This window comes from Chiloscyllium punctatum, chromosome 33, assembly GCF_047496795.1.
Source record: "Chiloscyllium punctatum isolate Juve2018m chromosome 33, sChiPun1.3, whole genome shotgun sequence".
Lineage (NCBI taxonomy): Eukaryota > Metazoa > Chordata > Chondrichthyes > Orectolobiformes > Hemiscylliidae > Chiloscyllium > Chiloscyllium punctatum.
This window is the reverse complement of record NC_092771.1, coordinates 21,308,620-21,334,737: the sequence shown is the minus strand read 5'-3', so window position 1 is coordinate 21,334,737 and position 26,118 is coordinate 21,308,620. Positions and strand designations below refer to the sequence as shown.

The following is a 26,118-nucleotide window of genomic DNA, read 5'->3' as shown; positions in this document are numbered from 1 at the left end:
CTCGGGAGCGATTTGGGAAAACTTGGTTTGTGACACTCTGCACCATCTCTCCTGGCACTTTTCCATTAGTTCCCCTTTTCCCGTTCTCTCTGGCTGTTCAGGTCCTCGGAGAGGCTATGACTGGGATCTCTCAGAAAGCCAAGACTGGCGACCTTCCGGCGTTTGGGGAATCTGTTGGCATCGCTTCCAAGGCACTGTGTGGTCTGACAGAGGCAGCGGCTCAGGTGGGCATCGGTCTCCCAACTCACCGTCGCAGCTTGAAATGAGCATGACTCCCCCTCTGAGAGAGGAGCTTTCATAGAATAAAATCCCTACAGTGTGGAAACAGGCCCTTCAGCCCAACAAATCCATACCGACCCTCCAAAGAGTAACCCACCCAGACCCATTCCCCTACCCTAATCCTTGACATTTACCTCTGACTAATGCACCTAACCTACACATCCCTGAACACTATGGGCAATTTAGCATGGCCAGTTCACCCTAACCTGCACATCTTTGGACTGCGGGAGGAAACCAGAGGAAACCCACACAGACACGGGGAGAATGTACAAACTCCAGTCGCCCGAGGCTGAAATCGAAACTAGGGTCGATTCCATCATTGAAAGCGAAGCATGGAATAGACAGCAAAGTCGCAGAATCATCAAATCTGTTTTTGGAGTGATGAAACCTGCCCAGCATTGTTTGGTATATTTTACTAAAGCTGTATCGAGCCATTTACTGTCTTCCACTATTCACTACCCCAGCAAACTACATATGATGGGTGAGAATCTTAGAATCACTGCAGTGCAGAAAGAGGCCATTTGGCCCATCGGATCTGTGCTAATCCTCCATAGAATATCCCATTCAGCTCAGCACCTGAACCAATTCCAGCATTTTGCACGGCCAATGCACCCAACTTGCATATCTTCGGACGATGGGAGGAAATCCATGTAGACCTGGGGAGAAAGTGCAAACTCCCGAGGCTGGAATCGAATCCAGGTCGGCAGGTCTGTGAGGCAGCAATTGGCCAGCATTGTGCAAAGGGGAGCATGGCACAGCCAGGTTTGTGTTTCATCCTCAATCCATGCGAGTAACGTAAGATATGAGAGCTGACCTCATCACATCCCAAAAAGTAAAACTCAAACTGTCTGACAGCAACTCAAGGCTCAATGGAAACAGAAACTACTGGAGAAACCTGACAGGTCTGGCAGTACCTGTGGAGAGAAAGCAGAGTTTGCTTTCTATCCACAGTTGGTGCCAGGCCTGCTGAGTTTCTCCAGCAATTTTCTGTCTTTGTTTCTGATTTCTAGCATCTTTTGACTAGATTCCCTACAGTGTGGAAACAGGCCCTTCGGCCCAACAAGTCCAAACCGACCCTCCGAAGAGTAACCCATCCAGACCCATTCCCCTAGCCTATATTTACCCCTAACTAATGCACCTGTCACTACGGGCAATTTAGCATGGCCAATTCACCTGACCTGCACATCTTTGAAATGTGGGAGGAAACCGGAGCACCCGGAGGAAGCCCACGCAGACACGGGGGGGAAATGTGCAAACTCCACACAGACAGTCGCCTGAGGTGGGAATCGAACCCAGGTCGCTGGCGCTGAGGAAACCGTGCTAACCACTGAGCCACCATGCCACCCCATGCCCCATCTGCAGGTCTTTGTTTTAAATTGTCGATGCTTAAGAACTCCGTTGCACTCAAAGTTAGCTGTGAGGATGGGTTGGGATACCAACACATTGTCAATCCAACTCTTTACTGAGTTTTATTACATCTCTCTTCATGCAGGCTGGTTACCTGGTTGGGATATCTGATCCCAACAGTCAAGCTGGGCACCAGGGGCTAGTAGATCCCATCCAGTTTGCTCGGGCCAATCAGGCGATCCAGATGGCGTGTCAGAATCTGGTAGATCCAGCAAGTAGTCCATCACAGGTAAAAAGGCGGGGCACAGCAATGTTGGCGAAAGGTCAGTTGCTGCTCCTGTTTGGGTTCGGCGTCCGTGGTAATGCGTAACTCTCATCGTGCAGGTGCTGTCTGCTGCTACCATCGTCGCCAAACACACTTCGGCATTGTGCAACGCCTGCCGGATCGCCTCCTCCAAAACCGCCAACCCGGTTGCCAAGCGACACTTTGTCCAGTCGGCCAAGGAAGTTGCCAATAGCACTGCCAACCTAGTGAAGACCATCAAGGTAACCGTGTGTGACTGCTGTCGTGTGTGTCCCCATTGGGGAGCTGACTCGTCCACTGTTTACGCCATTGTTCTGGTTCATAGAGTCCTACAGCACAGCGACAGGCCCTTCGGCCTAAGCTGGTCCTTGCCATCCACGCTAACTCCATTTCCCTGCACTTGGCCCAATTCCTTCTAAACCTTTCCTATCCATATATTTTTCCAAATGCCTTTCAAAGGTTGTTAATGCACCCACCTCAAGCACTTCCACTGGCAGCTCATTCCATATGCATACCACCCTCTGTGTAAAAAGGTTGCCCCTCAGGTTCCCTCTTATTCTTTCCCCTCTAACTTTAAACTAATGTCGTCTAGTCCTCGATTCCCCAATCCCGGGAAAAAGACTGAGTGCACTGACCCTATCTATGTTACTCATGATCTTATACACTTCTGTAAAACTTGCCCCCCTCAGTCTCCTATGCTCTAAAGATAAAAAGTCCTAGCTTGTCCAACCTCTCCCTATAACTCGAACGATTGAGTCCTGGCAACATCCTTAATATAACCTTCCTAGGTGACCAAAACTGAACACAATATGCCAAGTGCAGTCTCACCAATGTCTTGTACAACTGCAACATAACTTCCCAACTTCTATACTCAGTGCCCTGACTGATGAAGGCCAGTGTGCCAAAAGCCTTCTTCACTGCCCTGTCTACCTGTGACTCTACTTTCAGAGAACTGTCCACCTTAGCACCAAGATCCCTCTGTTCCTCTATGCTCCTTAAGGCCCTACCATGTACTGTGAAACCCCTACCTTGATTTGACTTTCCAAAATACAAGAGCTCACACTTACCTATATTAAACTCTATTTGCTATTTCCCGAGGTGATCAAAATCCTGCTGCAATTTCTGACAATTTTCCTCACTGTCCAAGATATTTGACAAAAGGCAAATTCCGGAAATCAGATTGTCTCACCTGTAACTACAGTAGTGAGCCCCCAGCTTTCAGCTGTAACCAAGAGGGCAAAGAAATACCTTCTATCTCTCCAAGACACCAACAGCAACTGCTGAAAGCTAAACCTAAAATCTCTAGTTCTATTGGTGGAAGCTTAACCACACCCAGCCAGCTGCTTCTATTGTTCCAACTTGTAGAACCCAAGGCTTCACAAGTTGTTTATCTTCTCATAGGCACCTTGGCACCTGTCCCCCAATCTCTCTCGAACAGATATCAGGAGAAAACACACTTCTTAAAGCCACAGCATTGCACATATTATTTTCTCTTCGATTTCATGGGGCTCACCCTGAAACAGGATGTGGGGTCACCCTTGTAACAGGATGTGGGGTCACCTCTGAAACAGGATGTAGGTGTCACCCCTGTAACAGGATGTGGGTCTCACCCCTGTAACAGGATGTGGGTCTCACCCCTGTAACAGGATGTGGGTCTCACCCCTGAAACGGGATGTGGGGTCACCCCTGTAACAGGATGGGTCTCACTCCTGTAACAGGATGTGGGGGTCACTCTTGTACAGAACATGGGTGTCACCCGTATGCGTTTGGAATGGATACACCAGAGTTGTTCTTTGATGAGTCTCTCCCACCAAGAGGAGCCCATTATGAGTAAAACCTTCTCCAGCTTGAAACAATGGCTTCAGGTCGTGCCACCCTGCCCCTCAGCTGATGCTTTGACCCAATCATATTATGATAGATATGCCAACATCTTGTACTCAATGCATTTGACTGTTATTCATTATGAACAATGTGCTCCATGAAGCATCTCTGGTTGCTCTATCCTTATTCTGTCTGTCTGTATGTGTGCTTGTGTGTGTGTGTGTTGTGCATGCGTGTATCTGTTTTTGCTCACTCCTTCTGTTCTTTGGTTCTCAGGCTCTTGATGGTGACTTCTCCGAAGAGAATCGAGACAAGTGCAGGTTAGCCACTTCCCCTTTAATCGAGGCTGTGGAAAACCTGACGGCGTTTGCCTCCAACCCTGAGTTTGTCAGCATCCCGGCCCAGATCGGAGCTGAGGTAATTCGTCTCAAGCGTGTGCTGGTGGGAAGGCAGGAAGTGCTGAGTCCAGGTTGTTCAGGTTCGTCATCCTCGTCGTCAGGTGATGATGTCACCCTTGACCAACTCTAGCGACCAGTCTTCATCCAAGAGTCTGCAACAGAGGCGTGGAGAGCCCCCGGCATTGGAAAGCTTGGGGGATAGTAGGCCCAAAGTCACCTGTCCCTCCTGGGCCTGCGATGCCCACATCCCGTGAAAGAATGAGAGAAAAAACAGCCTAGATCCTGGAGAAAGCCAGCACTTTACACCCGTCCTCTAGCTGCCCTTGAGCTGAGGTGGTTAATGGCTTCCTCAGCTATTTCAAAGAGCTTGGAGTTATTAGTGAAACATATGGATTCATTACAACTCCAGGAATGTTGTGACCACTGTTGTTTAGATGGGCTTTTTACTCCAGATTTACTTAATTAACTAAATTTAAATTCCCTAGTGGCTTTGCTAGGGATGTGGGCTTGTACCTTCAAACCCTCACTGGAGTGAGCTTCTGTCATTACTCCTTCATCAAAAGATTTGAAAAACAAGTAATCCTTTCAGGGTACAGTTATTGATTATTGAAGATACGTCCTAATTTCAGTTTGGCTGTGACTCTGCCTGTGAAAGCTTTGACCTGTGTCACTCACACGAAGCATTAGTTTATTAAAAAAAAAACTCAATGCAGAGCGCTCTGAAAAGTGTTGACCCCGAGGCACTCGTCTCCTGCCGGGTCAGACTGTGCAGAGTAGCATTACAAGGCCCAGACCAATAAAAGAATAATTTGGTCTCTACAGAATAAGGCTAATGTTGGTAATTTACAACACTGCAAATAGGGCCAGTTGCAAGCTGTAAAACATTAATGACTCTTCAACCCTGGTCCCAGATGTAAAGCACAGACACATTACAGGATGAGAAAGGAGAAATGTTATGTATCTGTGGGCTAATGGCTATTGACAGCGAATGGTTTCTATGAGAGAGAGCGCATTGTGTGGGTCACGGCATGTTTCGCAACAAAGAAATTGGAAGGCAGTTTCTCAGATGCTCGTGCTGATGACTCTGTGACTAACTTTCGATGATCAGCTATGATTGATCTGGAATGGCCCAGATTTTGATCAGTTCTGATCCCACGGAGGGGAGCAGGGGAGAGAGGCAGCCTGCCCTGGGCATTAGTGAGGGGCAATGACCATGGGTCCAGCTCCCCATTTCTATCCAGTGACCCCTGATATGTGAATGGATGATACCAGCAATCCTCCTTCTGTAATATTTCGACTCTGATATGACTCTTCCGGCAATTCTGAAGAAGAATCATAAAACATAGATAGAGCAGTAGAGCACAGGAACACTGGAGAAACTCAGCAGAGTCTGGCAGCATCTGGGGCCCACATGTTGTGCCGAACATGGTGCAAAATGAAATAATGTCTTCTGCCTGCCCTTGGTCCTCACTTGTGCCTTGGTCTAAATCTCCCCTTCCTTTGCAGGTTCATTTGCTCATCTAAAAGTCCCTTAAATGCCCCTATCAAATCTGCCGCCACCATCACCCCTGGCAATGCGTTCCAGACACTCTCTGTATAAAACAAACTTGCCCTTCACGTCTTCTTTGAGTCATATCTGACTTGAAACATTAACTTGTTTCTCTCTCCCCAGTTGCTGCCAGACCTGCTGAGTTTCTCCAGCATTAGATTTCCAGTTTCTGCAATATTTTGCTTTTCTTACTGGTTCTGTCCTTCCTGTGTCTGTTACGGCCACTATGTCATGTCCTTCCTTCATCAGCGTTTCATCGTACATTGCAACGTTGGGTTGACTGCTTTGTGCCGAAGTTGTCTGAGTCAATGGGAATTGATGTGTGTTCAGGTCAGGGTGTTTGCAGAGTGGACTGACTGAACAGGAGTGAAAACCATGTTGAGGTAGTGTTCATTAGTATTCATACGACTTCGAAAGGGAAAGTTTGCAGAACTGTTCGGAATTTTACAGTAATGATTTGTTCACAGTCGTCATGAAGCCTGAGTTACTATATACTCCCTGCAAGGATTGGTTAACTCAGAGATGCAGGGTAGGTTCAATTCCTGCACTGGCTACCAGGTTACCATGAAGAATTCTCCATTATCTAAGTTGGAGACCCTCAGGTTAAAACATCATTGGTTCTTCTCGCTTCCTCTCTCCCCCTCTTCCTCTCTCCCCCTCTCCCTGTCTTCCTCTGTCCCTGTCTTCCTCTATCCCCCTTCCTCTCTTCCCCCTCTTCCTCTCCTCCTTTCCCCCTCTACCTTTCTCCCTCCCTCTTCCCCCCACCCCTCTCCCTCTCTCCAACTCTCCCTCCATCTCTTTCTCCCTACTCCTTCTCCTCCTGTCTCTCTCTCTCTCTCTTTCTCTGTCTCTCTCTCTCACTTTCTCTCTGTTTCTGTCTCTCTCTGTCTCTCTGTCTCTTTGTCTCTCTCTGTCTCTGTTTCTCTCTTCTCTCTCTCTCTCTCTCTCTCTCTCTCTCTCCCTCTATTTCTTTCTCTCTCTGTAATGAGAGAAAGCAGCCCTGTGATCTGGTAAGACGATGTGATTTTACCTTGACCTGGCGTTGACCAGACTGGAATATCTGTTAACACTCCACGTTGCTATGGCTTGCCTCCCACAGGGCGCTCAGGCCCAGGAACCAATTCTTGCTGCTGCCTGCTCGATGCTCGACAGCTCGTCCTCGCTCATCAAGAGTGCCCGGTCGCTCGCTATCAACCCAAAAGATCCGCCAACTTGGTCCATACTGGCAGGACATTCCCGTACAGTGTCAGACTCCATTAAAAGCCTCATCACCTCTATCAGGTGAGTTAACATCGAAATTTGCTTGTGAATGAAAATTGTACCCGAGGTTCCTGATTGCACACCTTCAACTTGCAGAGTGTCTCTCAGAGATGGTGTTTTCTATCTCGGAGTTATCGAGTCATACAGCACGGAAACAGACCCTTCGGTGCAAATAGTCCATAATCCCAAACTAAACTACTCCTACCTTGCTTGCACTTAGCCCATGTACCTCCAAACATCTACTTACCCAAACGTCTTTTAAACGCTGCAACTGTATCCACATCCACCACTTCCTCTGGACGTTCATTCTACATATGAACCACTCTCTGTGTTAAAAAAATAAAATTTGCCTCAAGTTTTAAAGGTCTTTTTAAATCTTTTTCCTTTCTCCTGAAAAATATGCCCCCTTGTCGGTTCTACAACATTGCTCAGGGCCTTGCTTTAGTTATAAAAGTCCCACCCTTGTTTGTTTTACCAAAATGCAATACCTCACATTTATCCAAATTCAACTCCATCTGCCACTCTTCAGCCCATTGATCCTATTGATCAATGTCTCTTTCTCATCTTCCTCACTATACCACCAACCTTGATGTCATCTGAAAACTTATTTTTTATATTCTCACTGAAATCATTTCATGTAAATGACAAACAAAAGTGGACCAATCTCTGTGGAATACGACAGGCTAAAAACAAAACTGATGTGAAATATTCATTTAATATCTCTCTCATTTCCTGAGGTTCAACACAAAGACAACCTCTTTGATCTTTAAGGAGCCCTACTGTCTCTCTAGTTGTGTTTAATGTGCTTGTAGAGTCTCTTTGGATTATCCTTAACCTTATTTGCCAAGGCTAACTCATATCCTGTCTTTGCCTTCCTAATCTACCTCTAAGAATGTTCCTCCACTCTTTATACTGTTCAAGACATTCATTTGAACCTAGTTATTTATATCTAATATATAATTCTTGTTTATTCTTGCCTAAAACCTCAATATCTTTATTCATCCTTTGTCCTCTAATCCTGCCTGCCCTACCTTTCACTCTGACAGAAATGTAATGACTCTGGACTCTCACTATCCTAGTTTTGAAAGTTGGTGTTTTGGGTGCATCTGCATCACTCTCCTGACTCTCTCTGATCATGTCCATTCACCCCCAACTCCAGCCCAACTGCGTCAGGGGAGACATTGGGGTGTGTGTGCCACAGGGAAATCCCGGGAAGGTGGAGATCCTGTCGGACATAGAGCAAGGACCACAGTAGAATTTATTTTGCTGAGGGCCTGTACAAGGCATCTCTGGGGAGGGGGATCCATGTAGGAGGAGGGAGGGAGGGAGAGGAGAAGCAGGTCCTTTGGAGGTAAGGCTGCTATGAGTGATTAGATTAGATTACTTACAGTGTGGAAATAGACCCTTCGGCCCAACATGTCCACACCTACCCTCCGAAGAGCAACCCACCCAGACCCATTCCCCTACATTTTATCCTTTCACCTAACACTATGGGCAATTTAGTATGGCCAATTCACCTGACCTGCACATCTTTGGACTGTGGGAGGAAACTGAAGCACCTGGAGGAAACCCATGCAGACATGGGGAGAAGGTGCAAACTTCACACAGACAGTTGCCTGAGGCGGGAATGGAACCCGGGTCTCTAGTGCTGTGAGGCAGCAGTGCTAACCACTGTGCCGCCCGATGTGGAGGTTGTGGAGGGAGGAGAGATGGTAGAGGTGCGCCACTCTGGCAAGAGACCCTGAAGAACTGGTGGGAGAGAACTGCCCTCCTTCGGGTGGTATTGTGTCTCAGTGGTTAGCATTGCTACCTCACAGTGCCAGGGACCCAGGTTCGATTCCAGCCTCGGGCGACTGTCTGTGTGGAGCTTGCACATTCTCCCTGTGTCTGCTTGGATTCCTTCTGGGTGTTCTGGTTTCCTCCCGCCATCCAAAGATTTGCAAATTATGTAGATTGGCCATGTAAATTGCCCCATAGTGTCCAGGGATGTGCAGGCTAGATGGATTAGCCATGGGAAGTGCAGAGTGACAGGGATAGGGTAGTGGGGTGTGTCTAGGGGGGGGGTGTCCCTCGGAGGGTCGGTGTGGACTCAATGGGTCGAATGGCCTGCTTCCACACTGTTGAGGATTCAATGATTCTATACTTTCCCAGATCATATCCCACAATTTGAACTACTCTGAATTTTCCAATTCACCAGTCGTTCCTGAAGAAGGGTCACTGGACCCAGAACATTACCTCTGCTTTCTCTCTCCACAGAAGCTGCCAAACCTGCTGAGTTTTCCCAGCAATTTCTTTGTTTCCGTTTGTTAATCCAAGAACAGCTCTGACGATACAGTACCACAGTCTGATTTATTGTATGTAGCCAGGTGCATGGCTAACAGAAGGCCCGGTGCTAACTATTGGCTGAGCGTTGAAGGTGTTGGTCAGGGCGGGTGTGTACTGGCTGAGTTGCTGTTGAGCGAACCCTGTCTCTTTCTGCCCAAGGGACAAGGCTCCAGGTCAGCGGGAGTGTGACAGCTCCATCGACAACATTAACAAGTGCATCCGGGAGATTGAGCAAGCCTCACTGTCAGCAGTCAGCCAGAACCTGCCCACCAGAGACGACATCTCCCTGGAGGTAAAATACTTCACTTGCCATAGTGTCACCTCCACCTCCTTCCGGAAGAGAGGGAATTGCGTGTATTCTGTCTCCGATGTGTGTCTGAAAGGTGCAACTTGATCCTGGGCGTTGAAATATTGTTCAAATTGACACAGTAAAATACCGAGAGAGGCACTGCAAAGCCTCCATGCTGTCTCATAGATTCTTGCCTTTTTTGTCGAGGCATGGTTTTTTGTTATTCATTCACAGATTCTGGTGTCTCTGGCTATGACTGACCCACTCCACTTCTAATGCTTATGATTCTACGCTCGGTTTTAAGTTGCAATCTGCTTCTGTTTAATGGATGTTGTTTGGGTTAGCACAAAAAGAACGCGGGAGATTGATAACCTGGAACATTGTGGATGTCTGCAGTTGGACTTTATATTGAGAAGTGCAGTAAAAATGTAAGAGCTTGCTGAACCCGATAAATCACACTGCTCGAGCATCGTGTTCAGTTCTGGGCATGACACATGACAATGCCAGCCGCAGCCATGGAGAGAGTGCAGGGGAGATTTACTGTATTAATACTGGGCCTAAAAGAACTTTAGTTGTGTGGAGATACTGGGCAAACTGGGATTATTCCCCTGACGGTATTCAATCCAGATTGTTCAGCACCGTGAGGGGTCTTGCTGTTAAATGTGGAGTAAAACTGTGCCCAGTGGCTGAAGGGCTGGCAGTCTGAGAGCATGCACGATTTACCATGAATTTAACACAATTGGCAGCAGAAGCAGGAAGTGGAATGAGGAAAGGGTCCTCACTGTAATCTGGAGCACATTCCCTGCCCTAACAGATTAATAGTAACTTATAAAAGGAGAATCTGATTTTGATTCTCTCTCTTATTCATTCATGGGACATGGCTGTCGCTGGCTGGGTCAGTATTTATTGCACATCGCTAGTTGCCCTTGAGAGGTTAGCGGTGAGATGTGTTATGGAACTGCTGTAGTCCATGGGGGTGGGGGGGTTGGTGGGTGGGGGGGGGGGGGGGGGGGGGGGGGTGGATGTGGATGTGGATTGGTGTGGTTGATACACCAAACCTGCTGTTGGCCAGGGTATGGTGCAAGAACCAACAAAGGACCCTTAGCATCTCTCTCTCTCCATTTGAGAGGGTCAGGTCGTTGTGAGTAGGGGGTGACCACTCCACCAGAATGGGGGTAAGGAGAGTAGGTATAAACAACCAGCTAGTCTGGGGGATTGAAACCACAATGTTGGATCTGTTCTGCACCACACGCTATAGTCAAGTACCCAACTGAGTGAATCAATCCTCTTTTAGGGAGAGCTGTCCAGGATTTTGAGCCAGCGACAATGAAAGATTGGCAGTTCCCCATCAAGCTTGTGTGTCCTTTGTGGTGCAGGGGTGAGAACTCACAACGTCCTCAGCTGGAATCCATTGAGGGTTGGAAGGAACTTGCCTGAACCAAGATAGATGGCAATGCATTAAAGGATAGAGTTTGATTCAGTTTTCACTGCCATATCTGTATTTATTACCATGCTCACTGAGCATACCGAAAAGCTGAAGCTGCCCTGAAATCTGTCACGACTGACTATATACTTTTGAACATTTAAGAAGAGTAATACAAGTCCAAGTCAGCACACTCCACAGTTTCCTGACTTAGACTATCAGCACTGTTCCTAAACACTTCAAAATAAATGTAGGAGGGGAAAGGGTAAAGCTCAGGGGGGTTAGGTGGTAAGAGTAGGGTGATGGGACTGATTAGAGAGCTCTTGTCACAGAGCTGACACGAAGTAGATGGAGCGAACAGCCTCACGCTGTGCTGTGTGATTATAGCTGAGGCAGTGACAATGAATGCAGCTTCTGGAAGGCAGGTTAAGGTGCTGGGCGAGCAGCGCATGGACAGCAGAGGTCTGGTCTTTAGTTTCCAGAGCTTGTGGAAGAGGGGAGGCTGGCCCAGAAAGGATTGGAAGAGTTGATGTGATGAAGATGAGAATGTGGACAGGAGATGGCTGGGCTGCAGGCAGGGAGTGGCGACAGTTTGTGGAATGGAGGTAGACATCCCTGGTCACGCTGAGGGTCTCATTCTCCCCGTGTCTGCATGGGTTTTCTCTCACCATCCAAAGATGTGCAGGTTAGGGTGGATTGGCCATGGGAAATTGCACCACAGTGTGCAGGGATCTGCAGGCTATGGGGATTAGCCATGGGCAATGCAGGGTGACAGGGATGGGATGGAGGGGAGGGGTCTGGGTGGGATGTGTCAGGCCCAATGGCCTCGTTCTACACTGTGGGGATTCTATGATATGAATGTCTGAGGAAAGCACGTGGATAGCCCGCGCCTGAGATATTTGGGGTGAAGGGTAACAATTCAATCCAACATTCATTTTGGGCCGACCAAGCTTACCTCGAAACGGAAGCTGCCCTCAAATGTTTGGCCTGTTTTCTGCTCTCTGCTGTAAACGCCTTTTTTCCAGATTGTTCTCTGTCCATCAGGCCTTGCAGGAACAGATGAGCTCCACCGTGCAGGAGATTGGACACCTGATCGACCCGATCACCACAGCAGCTCGAGGAGAAGCTGCACAGCTCGGCCATAAGGTAAGAAACAGGAGGCCATTCAGCCCTCCGAGACCCTGCTTGGTCGGCCAATAAGATCGTGGCTGATCTCCTCCCTCCTCCCCGTATCCTCTGAACAATGAAAAAAAATCTTTGTCAGCAACTGAGCATCCCTCTGAGGTGGAGAATTATGAATACTCACCATTCTATGAGTTGAAGATATTTCTCTCCCTCTCGGTCCTAAACGTACAGTCCCTTGAGAATGTTCCGCTGCAGGGTACGGAGGGAGTAGATCGGTCGCACCACCTCTTGATCCCTGTGTGGAATTCCTCTCTGTGTAAACATATCTCCTTCTCTCACTCCCATCATCTCCAGGTTACTCAGCTGGCCAGTTACTTCGAACCGTTGACCCTGGCCTCTATTGGTGTGGCATCAAAGATTCTTGACCACCAGCAGCAGATGACCGTGTTAGACCAAACCAAGACCCTGGCAGAGTCTGCGTTGCAAATGCTCTACGCTGCTAAAGAAGGTGGTGGTAACCCCAAGGTAGGTAAAGACACAGAGGACAGGCAGCTGTTTCCCAGCATTAACTTGGGGAAACCTCGCCCATTTTCATTTAATGCAGATGCTAGCTTATTTTTGCAGGTTGTTCCTTTTTGATCCGGTGAATTATTTCTTGTCTTTTGACAGTCAGTGTGGTTATTGATGAGGTGTAACCAGAGTTATCAACTCTCCAGGTTTGACCTAGAGCCTCCCTGGGTCAGTGGTTAACCTCTAGGACGCTGAGAGAACCAATAACTGAAAGGACGGTCATTGAGAGATTAAACAACATGATGTTCTTAAATTTCTATATCCATTACACAATGATCAGTGAGAGAGGATCTTGAGGTGATCCTATTTCTCCGAAGTGGAAGATGGTGGAATAATGGTAATGCCGATGGACTTGTACTGCAGGTACTAATAGTTCAGGGACCTGTCATGGAATTTAACTTCAATTAATAAATCTGGAATTGAAACCATTTCAGTGATGATGGCCAAGAAACTATCACTGATTTTCATAAACCCCAACCCAGTTCACTAATGCCCTTTAGACCATCCTGACCTGGTTTGGTCTACATGTGACTCCAGAACGTGGTTGACGCTTAACTGCACTCCGAAGTGGGCTAAAAAGACCAGGGGCAATTAGGGACAGGCAATCAACTCTGGCCTTGCCAATAATGCCACAAGAAATTGAAAAATACAAAGAATCTGGGTAATGAAGATCTGTTTGCTTTAGCTGTTGGGGCACTGTGGGGTACTAGGGGTGACCAATGGCAGAATGATGTTGGAATTATGTGACAGAACCTCCAGCAATCCTTCCTGCCAGCTTTGACCTGAAAGTGGAGTCGCAGGTAGATAGGATAGTGAAGAAGGTGTTTGGTATGCTTTCCTTTATTGGTCAGAGTATTGATTACAGGAGTTGGGAGGTCATGTTTCGGCTGTACAGGACATTGATTTGGCCACTGTTGGAATATTGCGTGCAATTCTAGTCTCCTTCCTATTGGAAAGATGTTGTGAAACTTGAAAGGGTTCAGAAAAGATTGACAAAGATGTTGCCAGGTTTGGAGTATTTGAGCTGTAGGGAGAGGTTGAACAGGCTGGGGCTTTTTCCCTGGAGTGTCGGAGGCTGAGGGATGACCTTATAGAGGTTTATAAAATCATGAGGGTCATGGATAGGATAAGTAGATAAAGTCTTTTCCCTGGATTCAGGGAGTCCAGAACTAGGGGGCCTGTTCTCCATCGAGGAGAAAGATATAAAAGAGACCTAAGGGGCAACGTTTTCATGCAGAGGGTGGTACATGTATGGAATGAGCTGCCAGAGGAAGTGGTGGAGGCTAGTACAATGGAAACATTTAAAAGACTTCTGGATGGGTATATGAATAGGAAGGGTTTGGAGGGATATAGGCCGGGTGCTGGCAGGTGGAACTAGATTGGTTTGGGATATCTGCTCGGCACGGTCAAGTTGGACTGAAGAGTCTGTTTCCATGCTGTACATCTCTCTGACTCGAACACTGAGCAACGGGGCATGGGCAGAGGTCTGTTACCCTGTTCCTGATCATCACTGAGGGAGGTGCTAGGTGGAGCTGAGTCCTGAGGGATGAGGGGAGGCCAATTCGGACATCGGCCTGCTCCCGTGCATTGATAACGGTCAAGGGTGGAGAGAGACTGGGATGAAGCAAGGTGGGTGCAGCTGTCCATGAGAGAGGGTAGCTAACAGGGAAGGAAGGGCAAAGGACGATTGGTGGGGGTTGGGGGAGGTGAGGGAGGGGAATCACACCATGAGAAATCGAGGGTTGACTTTGCTTCTTAAATGGTAGCCAGTAAACTGTGTGCGAGTGTTGCAGATGCTTTAACCATGTAATAAAGCAAGGAACCTGTACTCCTTCTGAGTGCAGGTATTTAAGGAAGTCTGCACTGTGGGTGTAATTATCCATTGCTACATTTTAAATTAAGCCAGAAATGTTGGCCTGTTGTTAGATGCTTAAGTATAAACTGCTGTTTTTAACTGTGATTCAGTTTGGAGTGATACTAGAGTTGTTGGTGTTTAACTTTCTGCTAAAGCACCCACTTAATTTGAAATTGCCTTGGAATGGTCTTTACAACCAGCTACTGGCTGACATTTGTTTCTGTCACATGTCGGTTTGACTCTCCAACTTCACTGAAGTCGGACACAGTTTGCAAGTGACATGTAGACCCTATGAATTCAATGGCAAGTGTGTCCAATGAGAAATTGTTCTGATCAATGCATCGCTTCCTGCTCCCTGCAATGTATTTGCTTCCCTGGAGATTTGTACACTCTGGTTACAGACATCCACCCTGCAACGTTCACTAGGGAGTTTAATAATAAGCCACACTTCTTCCTCTGGGTTCACACAGTCCGTGAGCCACCTCACTGGGCGGTAGTGGTCTATTATTGGACAGATACAAGCAGCAGACAAAGACCCTTATCATGTGTAAGGCCCTGGTTTACTGCTGCACAACCAGCACCCCATTTGGGAGCAGAATCCAAGGCAGGAGACCTTTGCCTTGTTGGAGAGTGTCTGTCACCAGCCCATTTGAACTATGGAGTAATAACAGTGCCCCATCAGCAGGGGACAGTATCTTGAGTCTCTGGCCTGTTCTCCATCGAGTGAGGTTTATGTATGACTGCAGAATTTCTTGAGGGTCTGTCTTCTTGGTTTTCCCAGTGCAGTTTCAACATTTTGGCAAAATAACCCTCAACAGTCAGTTGATCAGACAAACAGCAGCCCCTCCTCACTAAAGCAATAAGCAAAATCCCACCAACTGACCGTCCGTGTGATCAGGTTTGACACCATAACTCCTGGACTGTCTCATTGTTTGATTTTACTCATGTTGTGCGCAACTAGTTTTTGATTCTCTTTCATGAGTGTTCAGTTGTTCCTCATTGGTGTGCAAATTTAGTTTTTGTCATTTTAAGCTTGCCTCGTAAACCGTGTCTTGCCCCAGCCTCTTCCTGCTGTGTTTCTGTTGTCAGGTGTCTGTGGGAATACTCGCTTCACATTCATGGGCATGACACTGACTGAGAATATTGCGAGCTGACGGAGACTCTGAAAGTTTACCAGTTCCCATATTCCTCTCAGTATGACTGCCCCTGAAAAGTTCGCCAGTGCAACAGCTCAACTGAACATTGGTGAAAGACTTTGTTACAACACTTGAGCATGCATACCTTGGTTTCAGTTCATTTATTCATTGATGAACAGTGACTTTTCAAACAGAACCCGCTTAATTCCCTGCAGCATCGGAGGCTGAGGGGTGACTTTATTGAGGTTTGTAAAATCATGACGGGCATGGATAGGGTAAATATTAAAGGCTTTTTCTCCAGGGTAGGGGAGTGCAAAACTCGAGGAAATAGGTTTAAGCTGAGAGGGGAAGGATTTTGAAGGGACCTAAGGGGTAGCGTTTTCATGCAGAGTGTTGCGTATATGGAAGGAGCTGCCGGAGGAAGTAGTGGAGGCTGGTATAAATACGGCATTTAAAAGGCGTCCAGAATAGGAAGAGTTTGGAGGGATATGGGCCAAATGCTGGCAAATGGGACTAAATTAATTTAAGATAGCTGGTCGGCATGGATGACCTGAGCCAAAGGTCTGTTTCCGTGCTGAACATCTCTATGACTAAGACTCTATTTGCAGTCTCATTAGTGGGGGTGTTTCGACGGTCACACTGCAGTAATAATACAGTGAAGATTCATTTTCTATTTACCAGGATGCAGGTTTATAAATACTGGAACATCTTTAAACTCAGGGTGTGGTACTGTCAAAGACATGAATTGGAGAGTGATAGGCACCAGAAAACCAATTCCTATTGAAGCTAGATGGGCCGAGTGGCGTACTCTTGTTTTTTTCCGTCAGCCTTTATAGATTTCCAGTCTCCTGCGTTTAGAACTTGCATAACAGAAAACTGGAAGTTGAGCTTGTCTGTGAATGGTTTTGTACAGAAATGGTAAAAGTCCTCGTTCAGTGGGCTGTTGTGTGTCCTGCTAATGGAGTACTTTATAGGTTTGCAGTCGAGGTGAGCAAGGGCCAAGAAACGATTCAAAACCTGCAAAGTTGCTGATTGTTTAATGGCTTTAATATCCTGATGTGCATCTCCAAGCTGTGATTACAGCGCTTCCCTTATCTCTGCGTCCATCTGCTTGGCTGGGTCCAAATGTGTTCTCAGCACTGATTGAAAGTCATTTGTGCTTCCGGGCCTCAGGCTAATTATGATCTGGCTGTAACTTATTTCACATCGCAGTTGCTTGTCATGAGACGATAAGCAGAGCACGTGGATAGTGGAGTGAGAAGACAGGATCAGGTCTGTTGAGGGGGAGTGGAAGAGTTGACAGCTGGGCAGTGGTAGAGTGGGCAGGAAGTGTGGGGTTGGGGGTTCTGGTGGATGGACGTGCCTCGTGGGTGTTTGATCCTTATTGTTGGTGGATGCTTTGTTCTTCACAGAGCACAGCTTTATTGCATCATTTATGAGCTTAAACCCCTGTGACTGTTCCTGCTTTCTGTTTGCTAGGGGTGTGCTGTGTATCATTATTTCAGCATTAATTTTAAGGGGTCCCTTATTGTGGATATTGTAATAAGGACGGGTAATTTACATTAACCACAGTCAGTTATGACCCAGCATCGCATGAGGAGTGTTATAAGTTGATCCTTCCTGTCTTTAATTATGGCCAATTCGACAGTGGATGCACACAAACAGAAAAAGATTAAAGCAGTTCATGATACCAGGGTGCCTGAAGCTCTGTATTTCCTGACTGATACTCAGTGGCCTCTGACAATATGTGCAAGAGGTCAGCAGAAATTTACGTGTGATTTTATGTCCAGATGTTGACATGGCCTCCAAACAGGCTTCTGTTATTTTTCAAATTCATTGCAAATGTATTTTCTTCACTTTCAGAAGCAGCTAACACAGTCTGAGCATCTCAATGAACTGCAGGATGTTTTTGCTGTATCTGTGACTGCATTGAAAATTTTGCATTCCTATAGTGCCTTTCAGAACCTGAAATGCTTTAAGGCAAGGTATTTATCTTAAGTTAAAACGCAGTCAACCTTCCCCACTTGAGCCATGGCACAGGTTCAATGATCTATACCTGTTCCTATTTCTCTGCTGTCACTCCTTTCAAATAAACTTAATTTTCTGATCATGGTTCCAATGGTGACTGACTGTACCCAGAATGCATAGCATGGCGGGTTGTTCCCTATCATTACAAAGAGCGGCTTGGTGCACCAGAGACTGAGGGTTGATGGTGCAAAAAAGAGAGTGATCATGAGATAAGTAAGAAAAAAGGGAAGATGTGAATGGCACAATGAAAAATGAAGATGAAGGTAAGGGATGCACGAATGTAAAAAATGCAAAGAGAAAGGAAACAAACAGGCCATAGAGATTGCAGTCTGAAATTGTTAGCCGCCATATTGAGGGCAGAAAGCTGTAAAGAGCCTGGTGGAAACATGAGTTTCTGTTTCTCAAGGTTACTCGAGGAGGCCAAGGACAGAGAGGTCAGTGTGAGAGTCAGATAGGAAATTAAGATGTCAGGTGACCGGAAGCTCGGGATCATGCTTAATGACTGAACAATGGTGTTCCTCAAACCGATCATTTCAATATATGATTGGACTCTCCAATGGAGAGCAGACTGCATTGTAACTCATGAATAACTTCAAGCTATATCAGCTGCACTAGTGTGGAAAGCTACATCATCTGAACCGATGTGACAAAGAAATAACTCCACAGAGAACGGTATCCCGCCACCAAGTCAGTCTTTATTTACACGTGTATAGTATTTGACTCTGACCTGGCTAGCTCAGAGCCAGTTCTTAGAGTAAGCAGAACCTCTGATACTCCTGTTCATATCTGTCAGCCAGGGCTCCCTGATAGGGGCTGTTAATCTGGTCCATTCAGGGAACTTATATTCTAGGAGACCCAATTGGCTGACATTGTTCCAATCAGTACAGATTGGAATAGGATCCTTATAGTACTAGGGTGTGAGGAACTGAAGTCAAGATCGGCGTGGGAGGCTTGCAGTAAATACTGGTGTGTCCGTGGAAGTGAAGACAGAGATGGGGAGACAGTGAAGTGGGCCATATCAATGCAAGACATAGGAGCTGTGGAGACCATTTGGCCCCTCAAGCTCGACCATTCCATAGGATCGTGTCTGATCTTGGGCTTTAAACTCAGTTCCTCACCAGCTCCCCAAGAGACCGAGTATCTGCCTGTTCCCGGCTGAATGGATTCAATGACGGTGCATCTAAAACTCTATGGGGTGGGGAATCGCAATGATTCATAACCCTTTGACAATTCTGTTTGTCTACGTCCTAAATGATCAGCCCCTTATCCTAAGACTAGGCTTCTGTGTTTTAGATTCCTTAACCAGCAGAAACCCTCTCGCAGTATGCATCTTGTGAAAACCCCATCAGAACCGGGTTTCAGCGAGAGCGCATCTCATTCTTCTACATTGCAGGAATGCAGGCCCAATTCGCTCGGTCTCTCTCCATAGGACAAACCCCTAAACCCAGGAATTAATTTAGTGAAGCTTTGCTTTGCTCTACTGCGTCTGGTGCAAGTCATCCCTTTCTTTGACGTGGAGACGAAAGCTGCACACGGTATTCCAGATGTGGCCTCACCAAAACTGTGCCAAGGCGAGAGCAGAGTGGAAACTGGGAGCAAAGGCGTCGGGATACTCCGGTTCAGGACAAGAGTAGAAAATGGCAACAAAGCGTGAAAAGAGGTGACAAAGTGAAGCCGGGTACAGCAGGAACAAAAAGTGTCCCACCAAGAGGAGGCTGAGGGGTAACCTTATAGAGGTTTACAAAATTAGGAGGGCATGGATAGGGTAAATAGGCAAAGTCTTTTTCCTGGCGTAGGAGAGCCCAGAACCAGAGGACATAGTTTTAAGGTGAGAGGGAAAGATATAAAAGAGACCTAAGGGGCAACCCTTTCACACAGAGGGTGGTACGTGCATGGAATGAGCTGCCAGAGGATGTGGTGGAGACTGGTACAATTGCAACATTTAAGAGGCATTTGGTTGGGTATATGAATAGGAAGGGTTTGGAGAGATATGGGCCAGGTGCTGGCAGGTGGGACTAGATTGGATTGGGATATCTGGTCGGCATGGATGGGTTGGACCGAAGGGTCTGTTTCCATTCTGTACATCTCTATGACTCTAAGAGTCTGGCATAACTTGTACCTGTTCACAGTGATGCCACGTGTTTAGAGAAAGTGATGGTGGCGGGGTTCGGGGAGGGGTGGTGTTGGGGAAGCGGGGAGTTGAAAAAGTTGCTCAGTGTGAGAAACCTTCAGTTAAGCCAGTTACTATCCCAGCAGCCTTCTCTTGATCATCAGCCAAGTGAAGGAAAAGGGTCATCAACAGCGCTATGGATGTACATCGAGTGTAGCAATAAGCTGCTCAGGTTGGGTTCCACTGGTCCCACTCTGCTCCAAACCTCATTGGTCCAAACGTGGACAAAAGGAATTGATTTCTGGGTGAGGTGAGAGTGAATACCCTCAACATCAAAGCAACATTTGACCAACTGTGGTATCAAAGAGCCCAACTTGAGTCAATGGGAATCTCAAGCTCGCCAGTGACCCTGAAGTTAAATTCCTCTCTCTGTAATGGGCGAGCCGCCCACTGGGACTATGGCAACGATGGCTCTATGTCAGTAAGTTCCACTGTCTGTCCCTCGGGATTTGAATTGGCCCATCTTGTCAGCAATTGCCCAGTTGACCATGTGTCAGTGTAGTCCTCCGTTCATTGACAGAGATACTGCATCAATCTGCTGAAGTCTCAATGGTCCTAATCTTGCAGGAGAAATGAGATTTAGATGTCATTGTGTTCAACGATTGAACGCCCATCATTGAGGACAAGAGGGTAGGAACCTGCCAGGAAACTAAAGACAAAGAATTAAATTAACCCAACAGGTGACTAAAACTGTGAACAGGATTATGTTCGCGGTGTGTCTGGTTGTGAATTTACTTGCTCCAATCCCCACCTTGTGACCTTCTTCACTGCTATTCGCGATGTTGAGTGTGGTAATGTGAAAGTGGAGGGATAGAGAAGGACTGAGCAAAAGCCACACAGCCTGTGATGGTCATCGCTCGATTGTGGTCCCAGTGGTTGCATTTCCAACCAGGATGGTGCCTGGCCTGCCGGGCATGAACTATGAGGAAAAATTGGACAGATTGAAGCTGCTTTCCTTTTCTTTTTGTTCATTGGGCGAGGCCAGCATTTATTGGCTGTTCCTAATTGCCCAGAGTAGACAGGCAGGTGACTGGAAGAACACAGCAAGCCAGGCAGCATCGGGAGGTGGAGAAGGCAATGTTTCAGGTGTAACCCTTCTTCCGGACTGGGAGTGGGTGTGGGAGGAGCTGCAGATAAAGGGGGAGGTGGGGACCGGGTGGTGAAGTGGGGATGGGTGAAGGCAGGCAGAGGATACAACCTGGTTGGTCACTAGGAGGAATAAATCCGGCTGGTGGCTGAGAGGGGTGGAGTGGAGGGGAAGGGGCTCGGAAGGGAGTTGGGGAATGGGGAGGATGGCTATTTGAAACTGGAGAACTCAATGTTGAATCCTCTGGGCTGTAGGTGGAAGATTGGGTGGTGTTCCTCCAATTGAAGCTGTGGTTTGTTTTGGCAATGGAGGAGGCCAAGGAGAGTCATGTCGGAAAGGGAGTAGGAAGGAGAATTGAAATAGACGGTGACTGAGAGGTCCGATCGGCCACTGCAGGCCTGGCTAAGATGCTCAGTGAACTGCTCCCTAAGTTTATGTTTGGTCTCCCTGATGTAGAGAAGACCACATCAGAACAGAGCAAGGAATACAATGTTAGGGCTGCAGAGAAGATGCACAGAGAGAGAGATTAACATTAAGTTTTCAATTTCAGAAGTCCATTCAGATAACAGCAGGGAAGAAGCTGTTCTTGAACCTATTTGAATGTGTGTTTGAGCTTTTCTATATTCTGCCTGATGGAAGAGGGTGGAAGGGATTATAACTGGGGTGGCAGGAGTCTTTGATGATGTTGGCTGCCTTCCTGAAGCAACAGGAAGTGTAGATGGAGTCAATGGATGGAAGGTTGGCTTCCATGATGTAGTAAACCAGGTTGTAAGAGAGGCAGGTGAACCACTGACTTACCTGGAAGGACTGTTTGGGGCCTCAGACAGAGGTGAGGGGAGTGGTAGGGCAGTTAAGAGTCAATCACATGGCTGTGGGTTTGGAGTCACAGATGTGAAGGTTGAAGAGGGGCTTGCTAATATAAGATAATGAGGGCATAGATTGGGTGGATAGGAAGGCGTTTAATTAATTAGTATAGAGGGATCAATAATCATGGGGGATAAATTTAAGGTCAGAGGCTAAGAGGAGAGTTGACGAGAATGTTTTTCACTGAGGGTAATGGGAATGTTGAACTCACTACCTGAAAAAGTGGTTGAGTCAGAAATTCTTATAACGTATAAGCAGTAGTTGGATGTTGATTTGCATTGCTGTAGCCTGCAAGGATTATGGACGAAGAGTCTAAAATGGGATTAGTGTAATCAGATCTTTGTTGACCGGCACTGACGTGGTGGATCGAATGGCCTCCCTCTGGTCTGTAAATACCCAATGAGTCTATGATCAAGTGGTAGCCGTTCCCTCTTTTCTGGCAGCCTGCCTCAACCTTGATCAGACCCTTTGCCTCTTCCCAGTTGATGAGGGTTGGCCACTCTGTTGGGAGTGAACCCAGCCCCTGACCTGTCTTGTGCTGAAGACATCAGAAACCTCTCCTGTCCCACCTTTCCAATCGTTCGATAACCCTGCTCTCCGATGCATTATGCTGCCCGTTGTGTTGATGAGAAGAAGGTGAGGACTGCAGATGCTGGAGATTAGAGCTGAAAATGTGTTGCTGGAAAAGCGCAGCTGGTCAGGCAGTATCCAAGGAACAGGAGAATCGACGTTTCGGGCATAAGCCCTTCTTTGAAGAAGGGCTTATGCCCGAAACGTCGATTTTCCTGTTCCTTGGATGCTGCCTGACCAGCTGCGCTTTTCCAGCAACACATTTTCAGCATTGTGTTGATGAACCCAGAATGTTTCGATTAAGTCAGTCGGATAATCCTGAATCTCTCTGACCTGCTGGAATGGGTCCAGTCTGTGATTTGTGATCTGGATTGTGTTTGTTGGGATCAGTGTAGGAAGCTGATTCGCTCTTGCGCTCATGTGACGTGACTTTGTGTGAGACCAGTTCACAGTGAGTTCTGATTGTACCAGTCTAACTCCAGCTTCAATGATAATTGAAATTTTACCAGGGCAATAAACATACTGGAATTTTCATTATGCTTCACATTCCAGTGCTGATCAAGTAGTGAATTTCACAGAGTCACAATGTCAGAGCTAACCTTCAGCTTGTGCTGGAGTTTGGACTGAGCTGTCCAATTCCAGTCACCCCACTTTGATTTGATTTGTTATGTCACATGTACCTATGTACAGTAAAAAGTTTTGTTTTGCGTGCAGTTCACGCTGATCATACCATACAAAGTGCATCAGGGTAACAGAACAGAGCGAGGAATACAATGTTAGGGCTGCAGAGAAGATGCACAGAGAGCAAGATCAACATTAAGTTTAAAATTTCAGAAGTCCATTCAGATAACAGCGGGGAAGAAGCTGTTCTTGAACCTAATTTGAATGTGTGTTTGAGCTTTACTATATTCTGCCTGATGTAAGAGGGTGGAAGGGATTATAACTGGGGTGGGAGGGGTCTTTGATGATGTTGGCTGCCTTCCCAAAGCAACAGGAAGTGTTGATGGAGTCAATGGATGGAAGGTTGGCTTCCATGATGGACTGGGAAGTGTTCACAACACGGACCTTGGCAATGACTAGAGGCTCTTTGAGAGTGTGATGACGAGATCTGTCAGAATGGACAGAAGTGTTGAAGGGGCAGTTGTTGCATTTTCTGCGGTTACATGGGAAGGTGCCGTGGAGAGGAGAGGTGGTCTTGGTGGTTGTGGAATGGACTAGGGTTTCCTGGGGGGAATGATCCCTCTGAAATGCCTCTGAGATGAAGGGAATGAGAGGAAGATGTGTTTGGTGAGGCAGGATTTCCCCTGTACCTCCTCCAATCTTGTGTATTGCATTCACTACACCCAATGTGGTCTGAATTGGAGAAACCAAATGCAGACTGGGTGACTACTATGCAGACTACTTCCAGTCCATGTGCAACCATGAGCCTGAAATTCCACAGCCGGTCACTTTAACACAACATGCTGCTCACATGCTCTGTCCTCAGCATACTGCAGTGCTTCTGTGAATCCCAGCACAAACTGGAGGAACGGCACTTCATCTTCAGACTGTGCATTTTACGGCCATCTGGACATAATATTGAGTTCCACACCTTCAAATTGTGAACCATTTCTTTCCTTGCTTTGAGTTTGTTATCATGTCCTCCTCTTCCCCCGTCCCATTTACTGTCCTTTCAAGTCTGGCAGGATGCACACCACTCTCACGTTCCAATCACTTAATGTAAACTACTGACATCTTTTCTCCATCAGCACTCTACATCCACTACCCCCTGCAACCCCCAACGTGCTTCATGTCAGCTCTGATGAAGAGTCATCTAGACTGGAAACGTTAGCTTGCTCTCTCTCCACAGATGCTGCCTGACCCACCTTGATCTCCAGCATTGGTTTTCTGTGCAGATTCCAGCATCTGCAGTAATTTGTTCCAACATAATTGCTGCAATATTAAACTTTTAACTTTCTTCTTTGCTTCTACCTTGTTCATAAGATTCTGTACCTAAGTGCTTGTACCTGAGGTGGCACCTTGTTTGGTAACATGCATTTTGCACTGTACTCCATACTGATCATTGTCTTGCTGGCAGAGTGGCATGCCTTGTGATAGTTCAAACAGAAACACCAACAAAGAACATTATCTTCAACACAACCTTTTGACCCGGTAATAGATGTAAATAATACTTTTGTTGCTAATGGGGTTTCAAGACAATTCCTGCAGACTGCTTGTCTGTATTTCAAGCTGAGAGATAGCTCATGTTTTTCACTATCAACACTGGACTAGGAAGATAAGTGACATTTAACTGCAATTAACTCCACGTTCATTTGAATTACATTTACTTCAGAGCTGCTTAGCAGCTTCTCATTTATCTACTTTGATACTTAAATTTGAATACTGAAAGTTTTATCTGAAACATGAATGACTGACGAGGCATTTTCAACACTGGGGAGATCTGCCTGCATTAAATGCAAACGTATATTGCTAATTCTTTAAGGATTGCTCAGAGATTGAGTCTGGATGATAATGAACCAGGTTACTTGGACAGACTAGGGATCACTGGTTGTCCTTCCCCTATAACATCACAAGACCTCAAGTGAGTCTTATCCTCGTGCAGTAGGTTTTTTCCAAGTTGGAATTAAGTATGCAATGTGTTACATTTCATGTTGTAGCCAGGAAGTAACGCTATTGTGTATCATTGACTTGCCAGGCTGTGCACACACACGATGCGATTACAGAGGCAGCTCAGCTCATGAAAGAAGCAGTGGACGATATCATGGTGACTCTGAATGAAGCTGCCAGCGATATCGGAATGGTGGGAGGTATGGTCGATGCCATCGCTGATGCGATGAACAGAGTAAGTTGTGAATTCCAGCTCAAATTGTTCCTCTTATTGACAACTTCCAGTTACCAACCGTTCACTACAAGTTGTGTTTATGTTGCATCTTTGGTGTCATAAATTGTCTCACAGTGCTTCTCACCAACTTTATTTTACTGGAGAGTGTGCAGACGAGAGTATCCTGGGCTGGAGAGAATCGTTTATGAAGAGAGATTGGATAGACTGGCCTTGTTTTCTTTAGAGGAGACAGAGAGGGGAAGTGATTGAGATGTATAAAAATTGAGGGTCATGGATAAGGTAGACAGGAGGAACCCTTTCCCCTTGGTGTAGGGATCAATGATCAGAGGCTTATATTCTGAGGCACGATGGCTCAGTGGTTAGCACTGCTGCCTCACAGCGCCAGGGGCCTGGGTTTGATTCCAATCTCGCGCCACTGTCTGTGTGGAGTTTTCACATTCTGTTCTGGTTTCCACCCACAGTGTTAAAGAGGTGCAGGTTCAGTGGGTTAGCCATGGGAGATGCAGGGTTACAGGAAGGGGGTGGGATAGGAGTTGGTGTGGACTCAATAGGCTGCATGGCCTGCTTCCGCCTCTGTTGAGATTCTATGATTTAAGGTACGGAGTATGACGTTTAGCGGAGATGTGAGGAAACAGTTTTCACCCAGGGGCTAGCGGGAATCTGGAACTCACTGCCTTTGGCAGGAGCGGTTGTGGGGGAGGGGGAGAGGTGACGGGCAGCGCAGAGGCAGAAACGTTCAGACTATTATTCTGTGATCTCTTCTGTACTGATTCTCATATACTGATACCCATTGGTGCAAGGAAAGGTTTAAAACTCAGCTCAGGGTTGAAGGTAACTCTTAAACACTGACCGGTCCTTTGACGAAATGGTTCATTG

At 46.8% G+C, this 26,118-nt stretch overlaps 1 protein-coding gene across 5 annotated transcripts in view; it reads left to right on the top strand.

The window, feature by feature from the left end:
* The window catches only part of LOC140458478 (talin-2), a 327,438-nt gene that overhangs the window by 234,478 nt on the left and 66,842 nt on the right, over positions 1 to 26,118 (top strand). For all 5 annotated transcript variants that reach the window (XM_072553130.1, XM_072553131.1, XM_072553133.1 and 2 more), the window contains 9 exons: positions 102 to 224; positions 1,772 to 1,915; positions 2,011 to 2,172; positions 4,028 to 4,168; positions 6,798 to 6,979; positions 9,443 to 9,575; positions 12,040 to 12,141; positions 12,475 to 12,645; positions 25,096 to 25,242. In XM_072553130.1, coding sequence (XP_072409231.1) covers positions 102 to 224; positions 1,772 to 1,915; positions 2,011 to 2,172; positions 4,028 to 4,168; positions 6,798 to 6,979; positions 9,443 to 9,575; positions 12,040 to 12,141; positions 12,475 to 12,645; positions 25,096 to 25,242 — 1,305 coding nt within the window. The remainder of the gene's footprint in view (positions 1 to 101; positions 225 to 1,771; positions 1,916 to 2,010; positions 2,173 to 4,027; positions 4,169 to 6,797; positions 6,980 to 9,442; positions 9,576 to 12,039; positions 12,142 to 12,474; positions 12,646 to 25,095; positions 25,243 to 26,118) is intronic.